This window comes from Gymnoscopelus braueri, assembly GCF_963280865.1.
Source record: "Gymnoscopelus braueri genome assembly, chromosome: 17".
Classification (NCBI taxonomy): domain Eukaryota; kingdom Metazoa; phylum Chordata; class Actinopteri; order Myctophiformes; family Myctophidae; genus Gymnoscopelus; species Gymnoscopelus braueri.
The window spans coordinates 30,275,564-30,291,005 of record NC_137617.1 but is presented as its reverse complement, the minus strand read 5'-3'; the positions used below and the strand labels follow the sequence as shown (position 1 = coordinate 30,291,005).

General features: G+C 40.0%; 2 protein-coding genes across 4 annotated transcripts; one reads left to right on the top strand and one right to left on the bottom strand.

Annotated features, from left to right (window-relative positions):
• Positions 1-3,166: 3,166 nt before the first annotated feature.
• Positions 3,167-7,564, top strand: snf8 (SNF8 subunit of ESCRT-II). Its single transcript, XM_080455476.1, has 9 exons — positions 3,167-3,339; positions 3,761-3,828; positions 3,919-3,969; positions 4,073-4,211; positions 4,697-4,801; positions 5,698-5,770; positions 5,968-6,109; positions 6,597-6,671; positions 6,756-7,564. Exons 2-9 carry the CDS (start codon positions 3,775-3,777, stop codon positions 6,891-6,893), a joined length of 777 nt encoding a protein of 258 aa, XP_080311602.1. The 5' UTR covers positions 3,167-3,339; positions 3,761-3,774; the 3' UTR covers positions 6,894-7,564.
• On the bottom strand, positions 7,322-15,442 carry calcoco2 (calcium binding and coiled-coil domain 2). 3 transcript variants are annotated; one of them, XM_080455465.1, is made up of 15 exons: positions 15,345-15,442; positions 14,693-14,862; positions 13,951-14,065; positions 13,554-13,714; positions 13,147-13,272; positions 12,791-12,916; positions 12,005-12,112; positions 11,233-11,336; positions 10,981-11,050; positions 10,564-10,725; positions 10,287-10,475; positions 10,009-10,125; positions 9,701-9,896; positions 9,476-9,501; positions 7,322-8,098 (listed from the first exon to the last, which is right to left on the bottom strand). In XM_080455465.1, the coding sequence occupies exons 2-15, from the start codon at positions 14,858-14,860 to the stop codon at positions 7,934-7,936; spliced, it is 1,833 nt and encodes a 610-aa protein (XP_080311591.1). In that variant the 5' UTR covers positions 14,861-14,862; positions 15,345-15,442; the 3' UTR covers positions 7,322-7,933. The 3 variants fall into 3 exon arrangements, with proteins under 3 accessions (XP_080311591.1, XP_080311593.1, XP_080311592.1); XM_080455467.1 differs by having other exon boundaries at positions 13,963-14,065; XM_080455466.1 differs by having other exon boundaries at positions 14,693-14,867; positions 15,349-15,432.

Below are 15,442 nucleotides of genomic sequence, written 5' to 3'. Positions count from 1 at the left end.
ACATGGAACGGGACATTCTACATAATGGGTGCTTTTACTTTTGTTACTTTAAGTATATTTTTATGCCAATACTTTTGTACTTTTGATTACCGGACTTTTACTTGTAAAAGAGTGTTTCTACATTTCAGTATTAATAGTTTTTAAGTAAAAAAAATTGAGTACTTTTTCCACCACTGTTTGAAAGTTACTACACTTCGTACGACTGGTACTGTTCTGCACTGTACTGTACTGCACACAGAAACTCACAAATTAGCCAACGTTCATCGCTAAACAGCGACCTCTGGTGTCACCGAATTTAATAGTTCACACACTTTGATGTAACACCGATCATAAGTGGGTTTGTAGTGCAAAACCGTATTAAAGGACAGGTGAGGTCTGACAACATATAAAAGTGGCAAACTGAATATTATAAGATCGATATTATTGACCACTTAATGTTTACTTCAGTAAAGTGCGGGTTTTAATCTCATACATTTATTCAGAAGAGAGGCAGAAAGAAAATGCTTGCTATGGAATAAAGCTTTTCATTATTAATTGAAGAAAACAGTTGAGTTTTCCATACTGACCCATTCATAACCAAAATGATTTGTATTTATTGTTACATTAATAGATCTGTCTTACTACTTTATATTGCCTGTGATACATCTCAATTGTATGTAGCTGTACACTGTCATTGAAACAGGGCGAGTGATGTTTTGAAACAAGTGTCAATGTAATCTAGAAATGTGCATATTCTTTTGTTTTGTAGTGTAATACAAATGTTCTCTTTAGCAATGCCTCTATTTTTATACTGTAGCTTAAGCATCACAAGCAAATTTACTTAAAAAAATATTTAAAAGAAAAGGCATTTTGCATCATTCTGCATTTCTAGAGGGCAATATGGACTAATGATAACCCACATGGGTATAATTTGTGTCAAGACATTTCTTTGCCTATAGTTAGTAATAAACTTGTGGAATTCTTAAGCCTGATTTATACTTGCCGAAAAAGATGATCTATGAAATGATATAGCTCTATTTAAAATGATCTATGCACCACATTGTGAGCTTGTAGATCTGCTATGTTTGGCGCACGCCACCATCATATAAATTGAATTATTATTATTTTAGTCACTGCTGGGCTTAGTTATGACTGAGTAGGCCTAACTATAGCTATGCCTCAGTAGTCATTAGTACCATTCTAATTATTTATTTTGTGAGGCCATTCAAATGAAACTCAATTACAACAGAATATTTCAAATTATCTACTAGTAATTTATTTGATGTCTAAGAAAAATAGAACGAAAGAACGCTCTCTGTTGTAGCTTATGTCTGTTATTTAACTTGGCAAGCAGAATACGAGTGTACTATTGTTCAGTGGGAATAGCTTGAAGCAAGAAGGGAAGATAAGGTTTCATACAATGTGATGTAATTCGAGATTGTGGACTCGACACTAACACCAACTCGGGACTCCCCTGAATCGCTAACCTCCACACACCCTCCTGTCTAGTATCAGTGTCTTGAGCTCTGCAGTGTTGTTAGCTCTGCTGTCACACCGCAGTGTGTCTACGTAGGTGGTGCGCCTCTTTCCCTTCCTGGCTCTGCCTTGGGTTGGCTCCCACAGTGTCAGTTTGCTTGAAGTTGCAAACAGTTCTGGGTGCCTGACACAGTGCCCAGCCAGCCTCATCCTTCTCTCACTGACCTTGTCTCTGACCCGTGGGAGGCTCCCATACAGGTCCAAGTTACCGATGTGGTCCGACCATATCATATATACCAAGTGCCATTTTTGTGTAGATGACGTCCAGGGCTTTTTCCTGCTGTACTGTGAGTCCACGTCTCAGCCCCATACAGTAGCCTACTGACTCCACTGTAGTTACAAACGGGCGCTTTTGAGGTAATCTCCCATGTCAGATTTCCACACTCTCCTCATCCCATGCAAGGCATTCCAGGAAAGTGCAACTAAGTGAAAATCTCTTAAACCCAAAAATATCAATATATAATAATAACAACTCACCACCACACTCTGTAGCCACTTTGCTTCTGGAGTCTGAAAAAAGGACAGTTGAAAGAAAATATATATTCTCTATAATTTTTATCCCTCGATTTTGTAACCCTTTTTTTCACCCGGTGCCAATTTGCTAAGTGATCCTGGGCACTACACTCCCCCCACCAGCCTAGGGAGGCCAGGGCCGAGCTCATGCCTCCTTCAATGCATGAGAGCCAACTGACCTTCTTGTCACCTGACAGGGGGGAGTTTCCCTGGTTGGACGTAGCGAGTGGAAGGAACACGTTATTCCAACCAGTTCCCTTCCCCTCCATCAGGCGCCCCGGCTGACCAGGGGGAGGCAGTATAGTGACCAGGATTACTACATGTTTTTGTGAGGGTATTAACCCTAGGAGACACGGGGAGAACATGCAAACTCCACACAGAGTAGGCCCTTTCGCCAACCCCACCTAGGGTATGGGCGCTGATGACGCGGAGGAGAAGACACACCCACAGCGTCCCCGGCGGGAATCGAACCCAGGACCTTCTAGCTGTGAGGCGACATATATATTCTCAAACAGATAACAGATCTTCAGGTTTTTGTAAAATATATAAAAATATATAATATAAAAATATATAATACATATAAGTAATGAATAGGTTGCATGTATTCATCAACATGAATCAGCCATCCTTTTGTAATAAACTTCCTGAGATTTTGTAACAGTTGAATGGGTAGCTAGCTATACTGCAAGCAAGACAATACAAATAGGCACATGTTATGTGCCTATATGTTAGGCACAGAGAAGTATCAATGTCACATTTGATTATTTAATCAATTTAATTGTCAGAGTTTGCTCCAGTGCCTTCCATCTATATTCCAGTCCTGCTCCTGAGATGCACCAGACCAGCCTGAATTTGGCTTGAGTTGAGGCACGCTGGAAGTTCCACCGTGGAACCCCTTTATTCGTCACATTTGATGACTTTCAATTCAAATGTTTTCTTGTAATACATTTTTCTGATTGTGTACATGTCATGGCAATGTGTTTGCACTTAGTTATTATGTGGTAGCAAGCATTCACGTCTAAATACTCCAGTACTATTTTCTGACTTGCTACAATCGCCCAGGCAGCAGATGGCAGTGTTGTTGTTGTTGTTCCCATATACGGCAACGATATACTTTACTTCCGGGTTCCTTAATAACAGGAAACTGCCACAAAATTGAAATAGCACCGTGTAAATCATTTACTTTACTGTAAATGTGAATGTTTCCGACTTTAATACTTTGACTATAACATTCGGGTGGTCACGTCGTAGTGTCGAGTGTCTGTATACTTGTGAAAACCCAGAGCTTGTGGACTACACTAACATTAGCAGGTTAATTTGGTTGATATTATCTTGTGTATTCATTCACATATTATTGTGTGCAACCTGACAGTAACATTAGTTGGCTATTATCTTGTGTATTCACATTGTGCGTAGACTAGTAACATTTACTTTTATATTCATGTATTGTGTGTAACCAGACTACAGTAAAAAGTATTATTTGCGCACAATGACACAGGTACTGTATGCAGATCAAACTAAGGGAGTAACAGAAATGTGCAGAAGCCAATTGGACGAAGACCTCTAAGAAAAAAATAAACATAATAAAATAAAATCACCTTTTTGTCATGAAACATTTAAACAAGAGGCATTCAGTAAAAACAATAATCAAAAAGGTTTAGATAAAAAAAAAGCTGGAAATTGGTTATGCTGTAGTTATTATCTTGTATATTAATATATTGTGTGTAATCAGACTACAGTAACAATATGCATCGGAGAGGGGTTGGTGCAGGAGCTATTGCCAAAAAGAAGCTTGCAGAGGTAGGCTATAACATGCAATGTTAATACAGTATTCATTTTCAGGAATACTGTTAACTTAATTTCTAACATTTCTTGTTTTATTTAATTGAGGCCAAGTATAAGGAAAGAGGAAATGTTCTTGCCGAAGATCAAATTGTTCAGGTATGCCTACTCTTTCTACTTGGATATTCACTAGAGGCGTGTCCTGTATGTATGTGGAAATATTTCAGCTGACAATATCGAATACATGGCATTTTTTTCTCAGATGTCTAAACAGCTGGAAACCTTCAAGTCTAACCTGGAGGAATTTGCCAGCAAGCATAAACAAGAGATCCGCAAGAGCTCACAGTTTCGGGTCCAGTTTCAGGAAATGTGTGCCACCATTGGGGTCGATCCACTTGCCTGTGAGAATTACGTTTAGTTATGTTTAACATTATGTATATAGAGAGAGCGTGGAAAGTTTGCTTTTCTCACAAAGTGTTATTATAATATCAATAATCTTTGCACACTATTACTACTTTTAACCCATTAAGACCTGAGGCCGATTCTACAAATGTCTTCTGAATCCTAATCCTGAAAAACGTATGTTTCTATATCAGCGGTTCTCAAACCTTTCCATGTCAAGGACCCCAAAATTATAAGTATTTGGCCGCGGACCCCCATCTCAAAATATTTTGTTCCAGGGACCACCAGAAGCAAAGATTTGAATTACAATTTAGATTAAAAAAAAAAAACAGATTTACAGCGCGCTGTGAGCTTGTATATCTGCTATTTTGAATAGCCAAAGTATAAAGAACCAGTTATATATAGCTATTAGCTAATGACACACAGATGCCTTCCTGGTTTTAATAGGTTACACAAATGTTTGTTTTTCCTCTGTTTTCCCCAGCTGGCAAAGGCTTTTGGTCAGAGATGCTTGGTGTGGGAGACTTCTACTATGAGCTGGGTGTACAAATCATTGAAGTGTGCCTTGCCCTGAAACACAGAAATGGCGGTTAGTTTCTTCTGTCTTTTGCATCATTGTGATATGGAGCAGTTTATCACAACACTATAGATAGATAGATAGATAGATAATTTTATTTCTGTGTCCTGCACACAAAGTGCCCAACCCTCATGGGTTTATAAGACACCATTTTACGTTTATAACATGTTTTACAATGTATTCACGTAGTACATTCAATTACATCTCAGAATTATACCTCAGAATTATACAGACTGTTCTGTCTTCTCTCCCAAGCTTGACAAATAAAATCTGCCACAGCAAAAGCTCCTTTAACAAAACATAACTCAAATTTTTCATAATCATCCAACTCAAGGAAATTTCCACAAATAGAAGACATCTTATTCACAAATACCTCTCTTATATCATCATACTTTGAGCAATAAAACAAAAAGTGTATCTCATTTTCAATTTCCACAAGTTCACAAAACAGACAATATCTCTCTTCCTCTGTATACTATATAAGTAAAACAAGAAGGCACCATGATTCAGAGGTAATTTGTCATGGTTTCATGCAAAAGTAAAAAGACATTGTGTGGTTAATCCTTCATATTGAAAAAGAAGCAGGTACTGTGGCCTGTAAGATAAGTTAATATCTGGTTTCTTGGAAAACAAATTATTCAAGTGAACCCTGTATCATCATGTAATATAGGCCTACCACGTTTCGAGATAAGCATTATGCTACATCTAGAACAGTAAATGACTTACTGTACTTAATGTAAAACAGTACATTTTTATAATTAACGTTGAGAGATTTATTTTTTCATGCACAAATCTAGACTAACCCATGTAACGGCATAACAAATATGTGGTACATGTGGAATTGTATTGTCAATTACTGTAAATGAATGACTATAAAATAAAAGGTGTGTGTATATGTGTCCTTTCAGGGCTCATTACACTGGATGAACTCCATCACAGAGTGCTGAAGGGAAGGGGGAAATATGCTCAGGATGTCAGCCAGTGAGTGTCATTGCCATTGTGAGAAAGCATTCTTACATGAGAGCGGTCTCTATAAATATCGAAGTTTTAAAAATCCATGTTTTGCATTTAATAATATTAATTTAAACAGATATTTTCAATATTTATACCAGTTGGGTTGTGCTAGTCTCAGTAAATACCCAAACACCAGGTCTGTGTAATGACTTGTGCTTTTCCAGGGACGACTTGGTGAGAGCCATAAAGAAGCTGAAAGCCATGGGCAACGGCTTTGGGATGATACCCGTGGGAGACTCGTACCTGGTGCAGTCTGTCCCAGCAGAGCTCAACATGGATCACACTGTAGTTCTACAGCTGGCTGAGGTAACACTCTGCTCCAAAAGGTGTATTTGAAAGGACCTGGCACCAGTAGTTAACCATAGATTTAAAGCAAAAGTATGGCCAAAAAAAAAACAACGAGAATATTACATCCTGAGCATCCACATTTCATTTGGAACAAACAAGTCTTGAATTTGAACCTCCCTACATCCCCTTTTCTGTTGTGTGCCTTTATATAAATTATATCTTCTGTTTGGCAGTATATTCAAAAGTCGATCTTCTATTTGGTAATAGACTATATGTCCATACAACCTTGATATGAGGGGTGGAGTCCCCAGCTAAATTAACACTTTAAACACTTAAGTCCCGTATGGGGGTCCCTGGCACAAATCCTTTCAGTTGGTGGTCTGCGGCCATATACATATCAATTTGGGGGACCTGCCATATACAGTATATGTTATCTTGGTGAAATACTATGTCCATATTCACACAGAGTAAACACCTACATTGTTGTTTTTTTGTCCCTCTGTAGAAGAAGGGCTACGTTACAGTGGGTGAGATCACAGACAATCTAAAATGGGAGAGAGAACGGGCTTCTCAAGTCGTGGTAAGTGTGAAAAGGTAATTGAGGTGCCATAATTATAATAGTTGGTTTCAGTTTAGGACCTTATTGGCCATTGTCTCCCTGCAGAGTCACCTGCTGAAAGAGGGGTTGGCTTGGCTGGATTCTCAAGCTGCCGGGGAACCACAGTACTGGCTGCCTGCTCTCTTCTCTGAACTGACTTCCCGCGATGTCACACCAGAAGAGGCCAATCAGATGACACCTTGAGATCAGATTCTATGGACTGTACTTAAAGATTAGCTGGAGGGATCATAATGTGCCTGGCAGAATGAGTCCGATTTTATGGACCTGAGGAGGTTCGTATGGGTAAATCCCCCATAGTATGTGTGGACCCAAAGATATCCTGCTATATCAGCTCCCTTAAGGCCACAAAGTGGATGCAGCAAGCGCACATATATTATAAGGGGTTCAGGGAAAACAGGATATGAATTGGCTCATGTTCTTTAGTCTCTGAAGCCAGACTATTCACTACAGACTATAACTATTTCACAATCCCTGAATGCTACACAGAGGCTGTAACTACACCTCCTGGAAGCCAAGAATGGAAGCTGTCGTCTTATCATATTATATTATCAATATCTTTCAAATATTTCTGCTAAGCAGCAAGTGAACCTTTAAGTAACATTCAACAGTCAGAACATGCCATTATCTTTTATTGCAGTTTTGTTATTTTCAAAATTACATCACCTGCAATGGTTGGTGAGATGAGTTTTTCTTTTTGTTGTCAGCACAAAGTATAGTATATATGCTATATGGTGTAAGTATACAGTATAATAGACAAAATAAATGGTGGGGTTTAATACATGGGTTTACCGTCTCATAATGAATACCAACTTCATGTTGCATCATTAAAATTATTTTTCATTTTAAAACAACTACCCACCCAATGGATTGCACTTTTTTTTCTAGATAAAGCAGCATTTGAAACACAAATTCACTGTTAATTGTCAGTAGTGGTCTCTTCCATCAAAACATGGTCTGAGCTCTGGTTAAGATATTGTATTCTGTGCATAAGGCAATAAGTGATTTATTGTAGAATAAGCCATATTGAATATGTGCATGATGCATGTTTGAAGCTCTCCCCATAATATTTACTTTACTTTCACCTTAAACAGTTGAACTTTCAGTACAATAATTGCTATGAGTCAGGTTGAGAGTTTAGAGTCTTGCTTAATCACGACCGTCATTGAAACCTACTTGGAAGTGAACACACAAGACATTCTAGGCCTTACGCCCAAGCCTGATTCCTACAACTCGTGGCTGTACACGTGATCCTCAAACACAGACTGCTCCATGCCGTCACAGATGAGTGTGCAGAAAGGACACACTTGGTGGCTTTGCTCATGCTGCACCTTCTCCTCCCGGGTAAGGCCAGGGAAAGTCTCCTGGCAGTGCCCGCACACAAACGATTCCTGGGATTGAAATAGAGATGGCCGGTCATATGTGGTAACATACTGTAAGAGGAGTCCGTTGGATTACGTTTGAGTAAACACATAAGTTGTGAACAGCAGACACTGTTTGGTATTCATGAATATCTAATGGCTATGCACATGGGGGGGAGGGGGGGGGTCCATTAGAATTATTGTTTTTAACTTTAACCATTTGAACTCTAGCATCCCTATTCTGGGGCTAAGATTTGTCAAAAATATATGTATACTGTACAAGCTCACAACGTGTCGCAACACGAACAATGTGTTTGTGACATTGTAGGTCGGCTTTTTTCGGACAGCAAAAACAGGAGGGGCCTAGTTCAGAGCCCTTGGGAATCTCGTCAAATAAATGTGAGGTTTAAATGGTACATTTTTGTTCAGGAATGTTCATGTTAGCTAATGAGCCATATTCTACCATTTTAACATTATGAATTTGTCTTTTCTGTGCCACTATACATTTTATTGATAGTGGCTGGAAGGGTTATATCCAGCTTAGCCGACATCATGACAGGTTAGTTAGAAATTTAAAAAGATAAACTGTCCGTTATGATGTTTGTTTTCAACTACCCATTGAGCCACTGCAGCAGGAGATCGGCTTGAGGGGCACGTAAACAAAGTAATCATATCATTTTCATGAGGCATGTTGCCGAGTGCCGACTCCCAGCGAATGCTCTGCGAGTCTGCGGAACCCCAAGTTGGGGACCACTACTTAGTTTACATAACAGCTTAAAATACATGGTGACTCTGTACAGTTCTTTTCCTGCTCAGACTAAGGGTGCAGCCAAATAGACTTTCATTATCAACAAGTTTCCAAACAGTGAAATGATCCAGAAGTATCTACTGTGTCTACAAGTGGCAGCCATGATAAGAGCCAGTCCAATTCTCTAAAAATGATAAGAAACAGTGCTTCATTTGTGAGTGTAGTGTGTCTGTCTGTGCTTGTAGGAATAAAATAGACAGACAAGAACATTTAATATTATAAGAAAACAGAGAGGACTGCATCTTTCTGGCAGATGAGAGAGAATCCAAACAAGGTACTCTTTGGTGGAAGGGTGACAAGCAAAAAAACTAAAAAGTGACCAGGGCACTCTTGTGGAAAATATGACTGATGATGAGTCACCCTGATGAAGGCTATCTGCGGCAACACGTTAGTGTTTTAAAGTTTTGCCATGCAGTAGCTTATTTACAATAAAGGTTTTTGAATATTTTCCACAAGAGTGCCACAAGAGTGCCACATGAGTGCCGTGATTATCGTATACCTCAGAAAAAAAAAACATATAACACCATTGGATGCACCCTACTGTATGTGTATCAAAAACCCAACTTGGTTGAATTTAAGACATGAATGTCTGGACGTACCTCTTCCTCTGTATCTGCACTGGTTCCTGGAAGAAAATAAGTTGTAATTTGGTCAATGGAGCAAATAAAGAAAAAGGAACTTGATATCACAACATAATATTGACTGATTTTTCAATTAACTTTCACAGAAAATTCCCCCTCACAAACAAATGTATAAATGTTTGTTAACTACTGCTTTGAAAAGAAAAGTTTCCTTGTCTTCAGTAACAGGTTCGTCAACCTTACCCATTGTTTCAAATAGGGTCTCATCATATTGGAGAGACTCTGAAAGTGTGTCCTGCTGTTGCCCCTGGCTGGAAGTTGTGATTGTTTCAGGTGAGAAGCCATGAGGGCTTGAAGGTTGCATGTATAATGAGTCAGCGGCAGAGGCCATTTGTTCAGCAAACTCTCTGCGAAGGCGCTCAATATCTCTTTTGAGAATCTGACATGGTAAACACACAGACAAACAAAGATGAGCCAAACATCAGGAAGTGACCCTTTGACTAAATACAACCCTTGCTAAATCAACAAAAGAAACCTAATTGGAAATCTACCTGATTTTGTTTTTCTAGCGCTTCTTTCTCCTGTTGCTCAATCGTGATCCTGTTGTCCATCTCAGTGACTTCTTCACTCTTCTCTGCAATGATGCTGTGCGCTTCTCTGAGTTGCAGCTTAAAAACAACAATAACACATGAAGACCTGAGATAATATCAATCAAGAAAGGTAAAGATAAGTAGATCTGTTTCAACAGTTTGCTGTTACACGTTAAGAAGAATCTATATTCAGAAATCTGAACTGAGGCCTTCATATTGTCGGAAACTTTAAAGTTCACCTCTAGTTTGCTGTTGCAGCGTTTCGTCTGGTCAGATGATAATGCAAGGCCCTCTAGTTGTTCCTTGGTGTCAAACAGCTCTCTCTCCAGTTGCTCCAAACGTCCCTGTGTGCTCTTGGACACGTGCCTCTCGTTGGACAGTTGGACACGAGTGTCCTGTAGCTGTTGGAGTAGGGTCTGACATTGCACCTAGATGCAGACATCAGGACAAGGTAACTCATCAACACTGTTGCAAAAGAAAATGGGCCATGTTGGCCTTGTGTGAATTTGTTCCAACCTTCATGTCTTCGTCTGGAATGTTCTGCAATGTCTCCTGCTGACTCCTGCGTAGTTCCTCGATTACACTTTTCAGTTCGGCCAGGTTGTGCGTTAGTTCAGGTAGTCTACGAAGCTCAACATGGAGTCTCTCCTTCTCTTTCTCACTGCTCTGGAGGTCCACCTGTGAAGGGAACAGAAGAGAATGTTATGATCTGCCACAGACCCCTCTCCTCTAACAAATGACCATTCATCATAATACCATATCCATTCAGCAGTCCTATTATTTTACCATAGGGACCCCGATTATGATTTCATGTATGTTTAATTGTGAAGCATTTAAACAGATGTAATTACACCAAGCCCTACCAAGGTCTATGAGTTGTAATTATTCCTCCATTGTTAATTATACTGTCAAATTAAAACAGCTCTTAGATACCTGTAGGAGCTGAGTATCATCTCTCAGTTTGAGCAGTTCTTGTTCTTGCTCTCTGAGTTTGGGTTTTAGCCTGAAAACACAGAAATGAGCATTAAAGAGTAATAGAGACCATACTTTCAGTGTACAGTACAGGGGCATATCAATGTTGTCACCCTCTCTTCTCTTGTCATTATACAGTTTGTGTTTCAGAGATACATCTTTAATAGGAGGTACATAGGCAGAGGCTGGACTATCTGTTCAGTTGTAACTCACTCAGCAATCTCCACACTTTGGATGTCGTGCTTCCCATAGAGCTCCTCTCGCTCCTGTTTCAGTTGATTGATCTTCACCACAGCTCGATCGTATTTCTGCTTAACCTGTGCATACATAGTTACATATGAGTTGTGTTCCATATTCACACTGTGAGTGTAACGAGCAAAACAGCTGCCGTATGAATGCGGCCAATGGTACAGACGGTCACAGACAAGAGTGAGTAGTGAAGTAGTGAACAGTACTCACTTTCAGTAGCGTAAGAGCTGGAAACACAACTTCTGCTAAGTGTGACTGCTATTGAATTAAAAAAAATATTCAAACCTCGCCCTTTGCCTCTTACCCTGAGCTAGGGTTAGTAGTAGTAGTTTATTTCGGTCCTTTTAACAAAACATGGATGATACAGCTGAGGCTACTAAGTTGAAAATGATGTAGGCTGAAGCCAAGGCTTATTTTACCTTCCCTATTTGACAAGTAAATTAAGTATCAAAACAAAACAGTTTGAGGTTTGTGTCCCATCCTTATTCCCTTTCCCTCTCACAAGCATGCTCGCGCACACAGCACGCACGCACACTCACTCACTCATTCATTCACTCTCTCTGGCTCCTCAACTGTGGTAAAGTGGCTACTCATGTCAATATGTTAGCTTTCATAAGATACAATAAAACGTTTTATCTTTCTCCATATCGCGGAGCACTTTCAGCTACATTCTATGCATGAAAGGTGACATACTGTACAAATATAATGCGGAGAGATAAAACTCCCTTGGCATTACCTCCTGTTCCCCCTGTGACTCATCCACTGACTTCAAGCTTTGACTCAGTTTTTCCTCCTCTCTGCTATTCTGTTGCTCCAGCTGATGGGCCTTTTGGATCAGGTCCTCCTGAAACGTAACATCACTATTAGATCACACATGGGCAATATACGGCCCGGGGGGCGGACCCGGCCTTTTGACCATCTCAATCCGGCCCGCCAAGTCCTCAAAGAAAAACAAAACGACCCCCCCCAAAAAATCTACATTCTAAAAGGCTGCCATATATTAATGGTTTGGACAAATTAATTAAACTCGACTCAAATTAATAGTAATTAATATTTACCATTTGAGTAGATACCTGCATTCTTCCATCCATATGTACTCAAATGTTTTATGTTTATAATGTAACAGTGAAACAGTCTGCCTTGAGTCCATATTCATAACATAATGCAATGTGTTTTATCAGTGACCTTTGGAGTGGTGCATATCAGTTAAGATAATGTATGCAAGTAATCTTTTCATTGTAACCTCACACAGAGTACACCAGAGTGATACATCATTTTGTAACTGAAAATTCTGTTGTGAAAGCAAGGACCTTATTGTAAAGATAGTCTGGCATGTCTACCAAATTCATGCAGTTTTAACATAATTTAGCACTACAGTATGTGATTCAAGTTTCAATTAAATTGTACAATGTGTGGCCCCTCACTCACTTTAACGAAGTCAGTATGGCCCTCAGGAAATAAATGCTGCCCACCGCTGTTCTAGATGCTCAGACTAGAGGTTTGTTACTGATCGAAGACATACCTTGACGCAGTCGAGTTCTTGCTGTTGTTCCCTCAGACTACTTCTTAAGCTCTCGTTTTGTTGCTTCGTTTGACTCAACTCTTTGGCAAGTTCCTTTCTTTCCTGTTCACTCCCCTCCTGCTGCTCCTGAACAAAGTAATTATCTTGTATTGATAAAGGTGATGGAAACTGTGCTCTTGCTTAAATACGAGTGGGTGTCATCTCTAATTATAATTTCTCAAATGTACAGTGAAACAAGGTGTATACAGCAAAATCCTAAGTGATAACTTAATTCAGTGGCCCGGTAAGGATCTCTAAAAGTTAAATTAACACTCAGGACTTTGCTGAGTAAGAGTAGTAACAAACCACAAGCAGACCTTCAGGTGGTCGACCTCTCGCTGTTTCTCCATCAGAGTGCTCTTTATGCTCTCATTTTGCATTCTCATCTGATCCACCTCTTTCTGCAGTTCATCCCTCTCCTGTGCACTCTGCTCAACTTGCTCCTGGATTAAACAAAACAACATGTCAGTACAGCACTTTATTTGCCCATGAGCTGAGATCCAAATGTGCGTTTCATCACAGACTCATCTTTTGCACATCCCTCTGGGAATCGATACACCAGTACAACGTCTTTATCAATCACTGTCACTGATATCATGAGCACACAATGATCAGTCTTTATTTAGATCACTGCCAACTTGCCAAGGCTTCCAATGACTTATAAACCCTGTTGAACCATGCACTGTTTCTAAAATCAGACTTTTTGATTGCACTTGATACCAACCTGTGTTGTGATCACCAGCAGGTCAGTTTCCAGGCTACAGTCCACGCTTGGCTCCTCTGGACTTTTGAAACAGAATGGGGTGCTGGCTCCTCTCACTTGACCACTGCTGTCCACATAGCAGAACTGGTAGAACTCAGCCTCATCCTTTGGCAAATAGTACTCTAACAGAAATAAATGGTTAAAAAACTACAAAACTTAGTGGAGGTACAAGACATTTTGTTGTCCAGCGGTTTGAGAGATTAGCCTCAGACATACAGACTCTTGCAGAGCCACGCCATAATAACAAAACAGAACCTCACTCCATTATCACATAAAAAATAAAAATAAAGAAATGTAGGCCTACAGTACCATTAAGTAACACAGAACTGGAAACAATCCCAGGTAAAAGAAATCGTACCAAAAATCGTACCATTAAACACCACTTGTTTTTTCACTGGATCTTCTCTCACCACATCCGAGAACGGTTCTACCCACACGAATGTATGATATTCTTTGGTGGCGCTCCACCCTACCTGCAAGACAACATTTAATTAGTTTAATGGTCGCTGAGCACACTTGTATGCGTCATCACGGTTGGCACTACCGGCACACCGGGCCTGGTCTGCCCCCGTTTAATCTGTGCCGGGCCAGACTGTCCACAAACGGAAAGACAACTGGAGCGGTTATCAACCGTGCTCAGAACCGTTCTTCTGTACAGTGGAAAAAGGCCTTTAAACTGGAGTCTGACAAATAATTCATTCTTGTATAGTACACAGTATAGAGGGACTAGTATACACAGTAAAATCCTCAGTGTTCATTTATCAATTTTTTAATTAAAGCTGCAATCCAGAACTTGTTTTAATGAATAAAACGGCAAGGCAATCTGTATGGTAGAATATTAAATAGCACATCTGAGCAGTGCCAGTGGTTAAAGGTGTTCTTTAGGTAAGGACACCTTTTTATTGACAAGTAGTACTGCCTGAAGCTCATAAGCACAATATCTCCCCTACCCAAGCGGGGATTGACTTTTTTTTGGGCGGGGGTCTCTCATAAGGGAGACCACGGTTCGAATCCCAGCCTAGGTCATGACAAAAAGGTAGGTAATGCACCTTGAACACTGAGGATTTAACTCTATGTATCCTCATACGTTTTTTCCTCACCTTAAAAACCCCCACCCAGTCTCTTGAGCTGGGCTGGAAGCCAGCGGTCAGGGTGTACTGACATGTCACCCGGGTGGACGGTGGGTATGAGTGAGGGATGTCATGGAAGAGGACCAGAGAGTAGGTCGCCGACGCTTCCACCACTGCAATGTCACTGCAGCTCTCCATGCCTGAGCTAGAATAAAAGATATGAAGAATCAAAACACTGGAAGAAGACGCCTCCTCCGCTGATTGATATGCGACAACATGTCATGTGTCTGACTGACGATAAACAACTGCAACAACAGGAAGCCAGACCGATGTTGATCTTTGATCACTTAGCTTTCACTTTCTCTGAAAACTGTGAAGTCACGGAGATATTAAAAAAAAAAAGTAAACGACATGCAAGTCACGGAGATTACTCAGTTATGTGGTGGTACACTTTAATTTACATATTATAGATTCGTTGATTTCGTTCCCAGTTATAAGATTATATGTCATCGAGTCGTCTGTGAGGGACTTCTATAAAAGTTATAACGTTCATAAAATCAGAAACCGAAAGTAAACTGTAAACTGTCATACAGACTAATGTTTATAATTCTAATAGCCGAATATATTCACTGCAAACTTCCATAACCAAAACATTACCAGATGTTGACATTAAAAGTTACACTTACAAGTTTACGGTCACTTCTCGCTGTCTCAACTCTTCAGTCGACAGATAGACAGACTGAGCTCCCACACAGTGTGACGAACTCGTATTTATTTTTC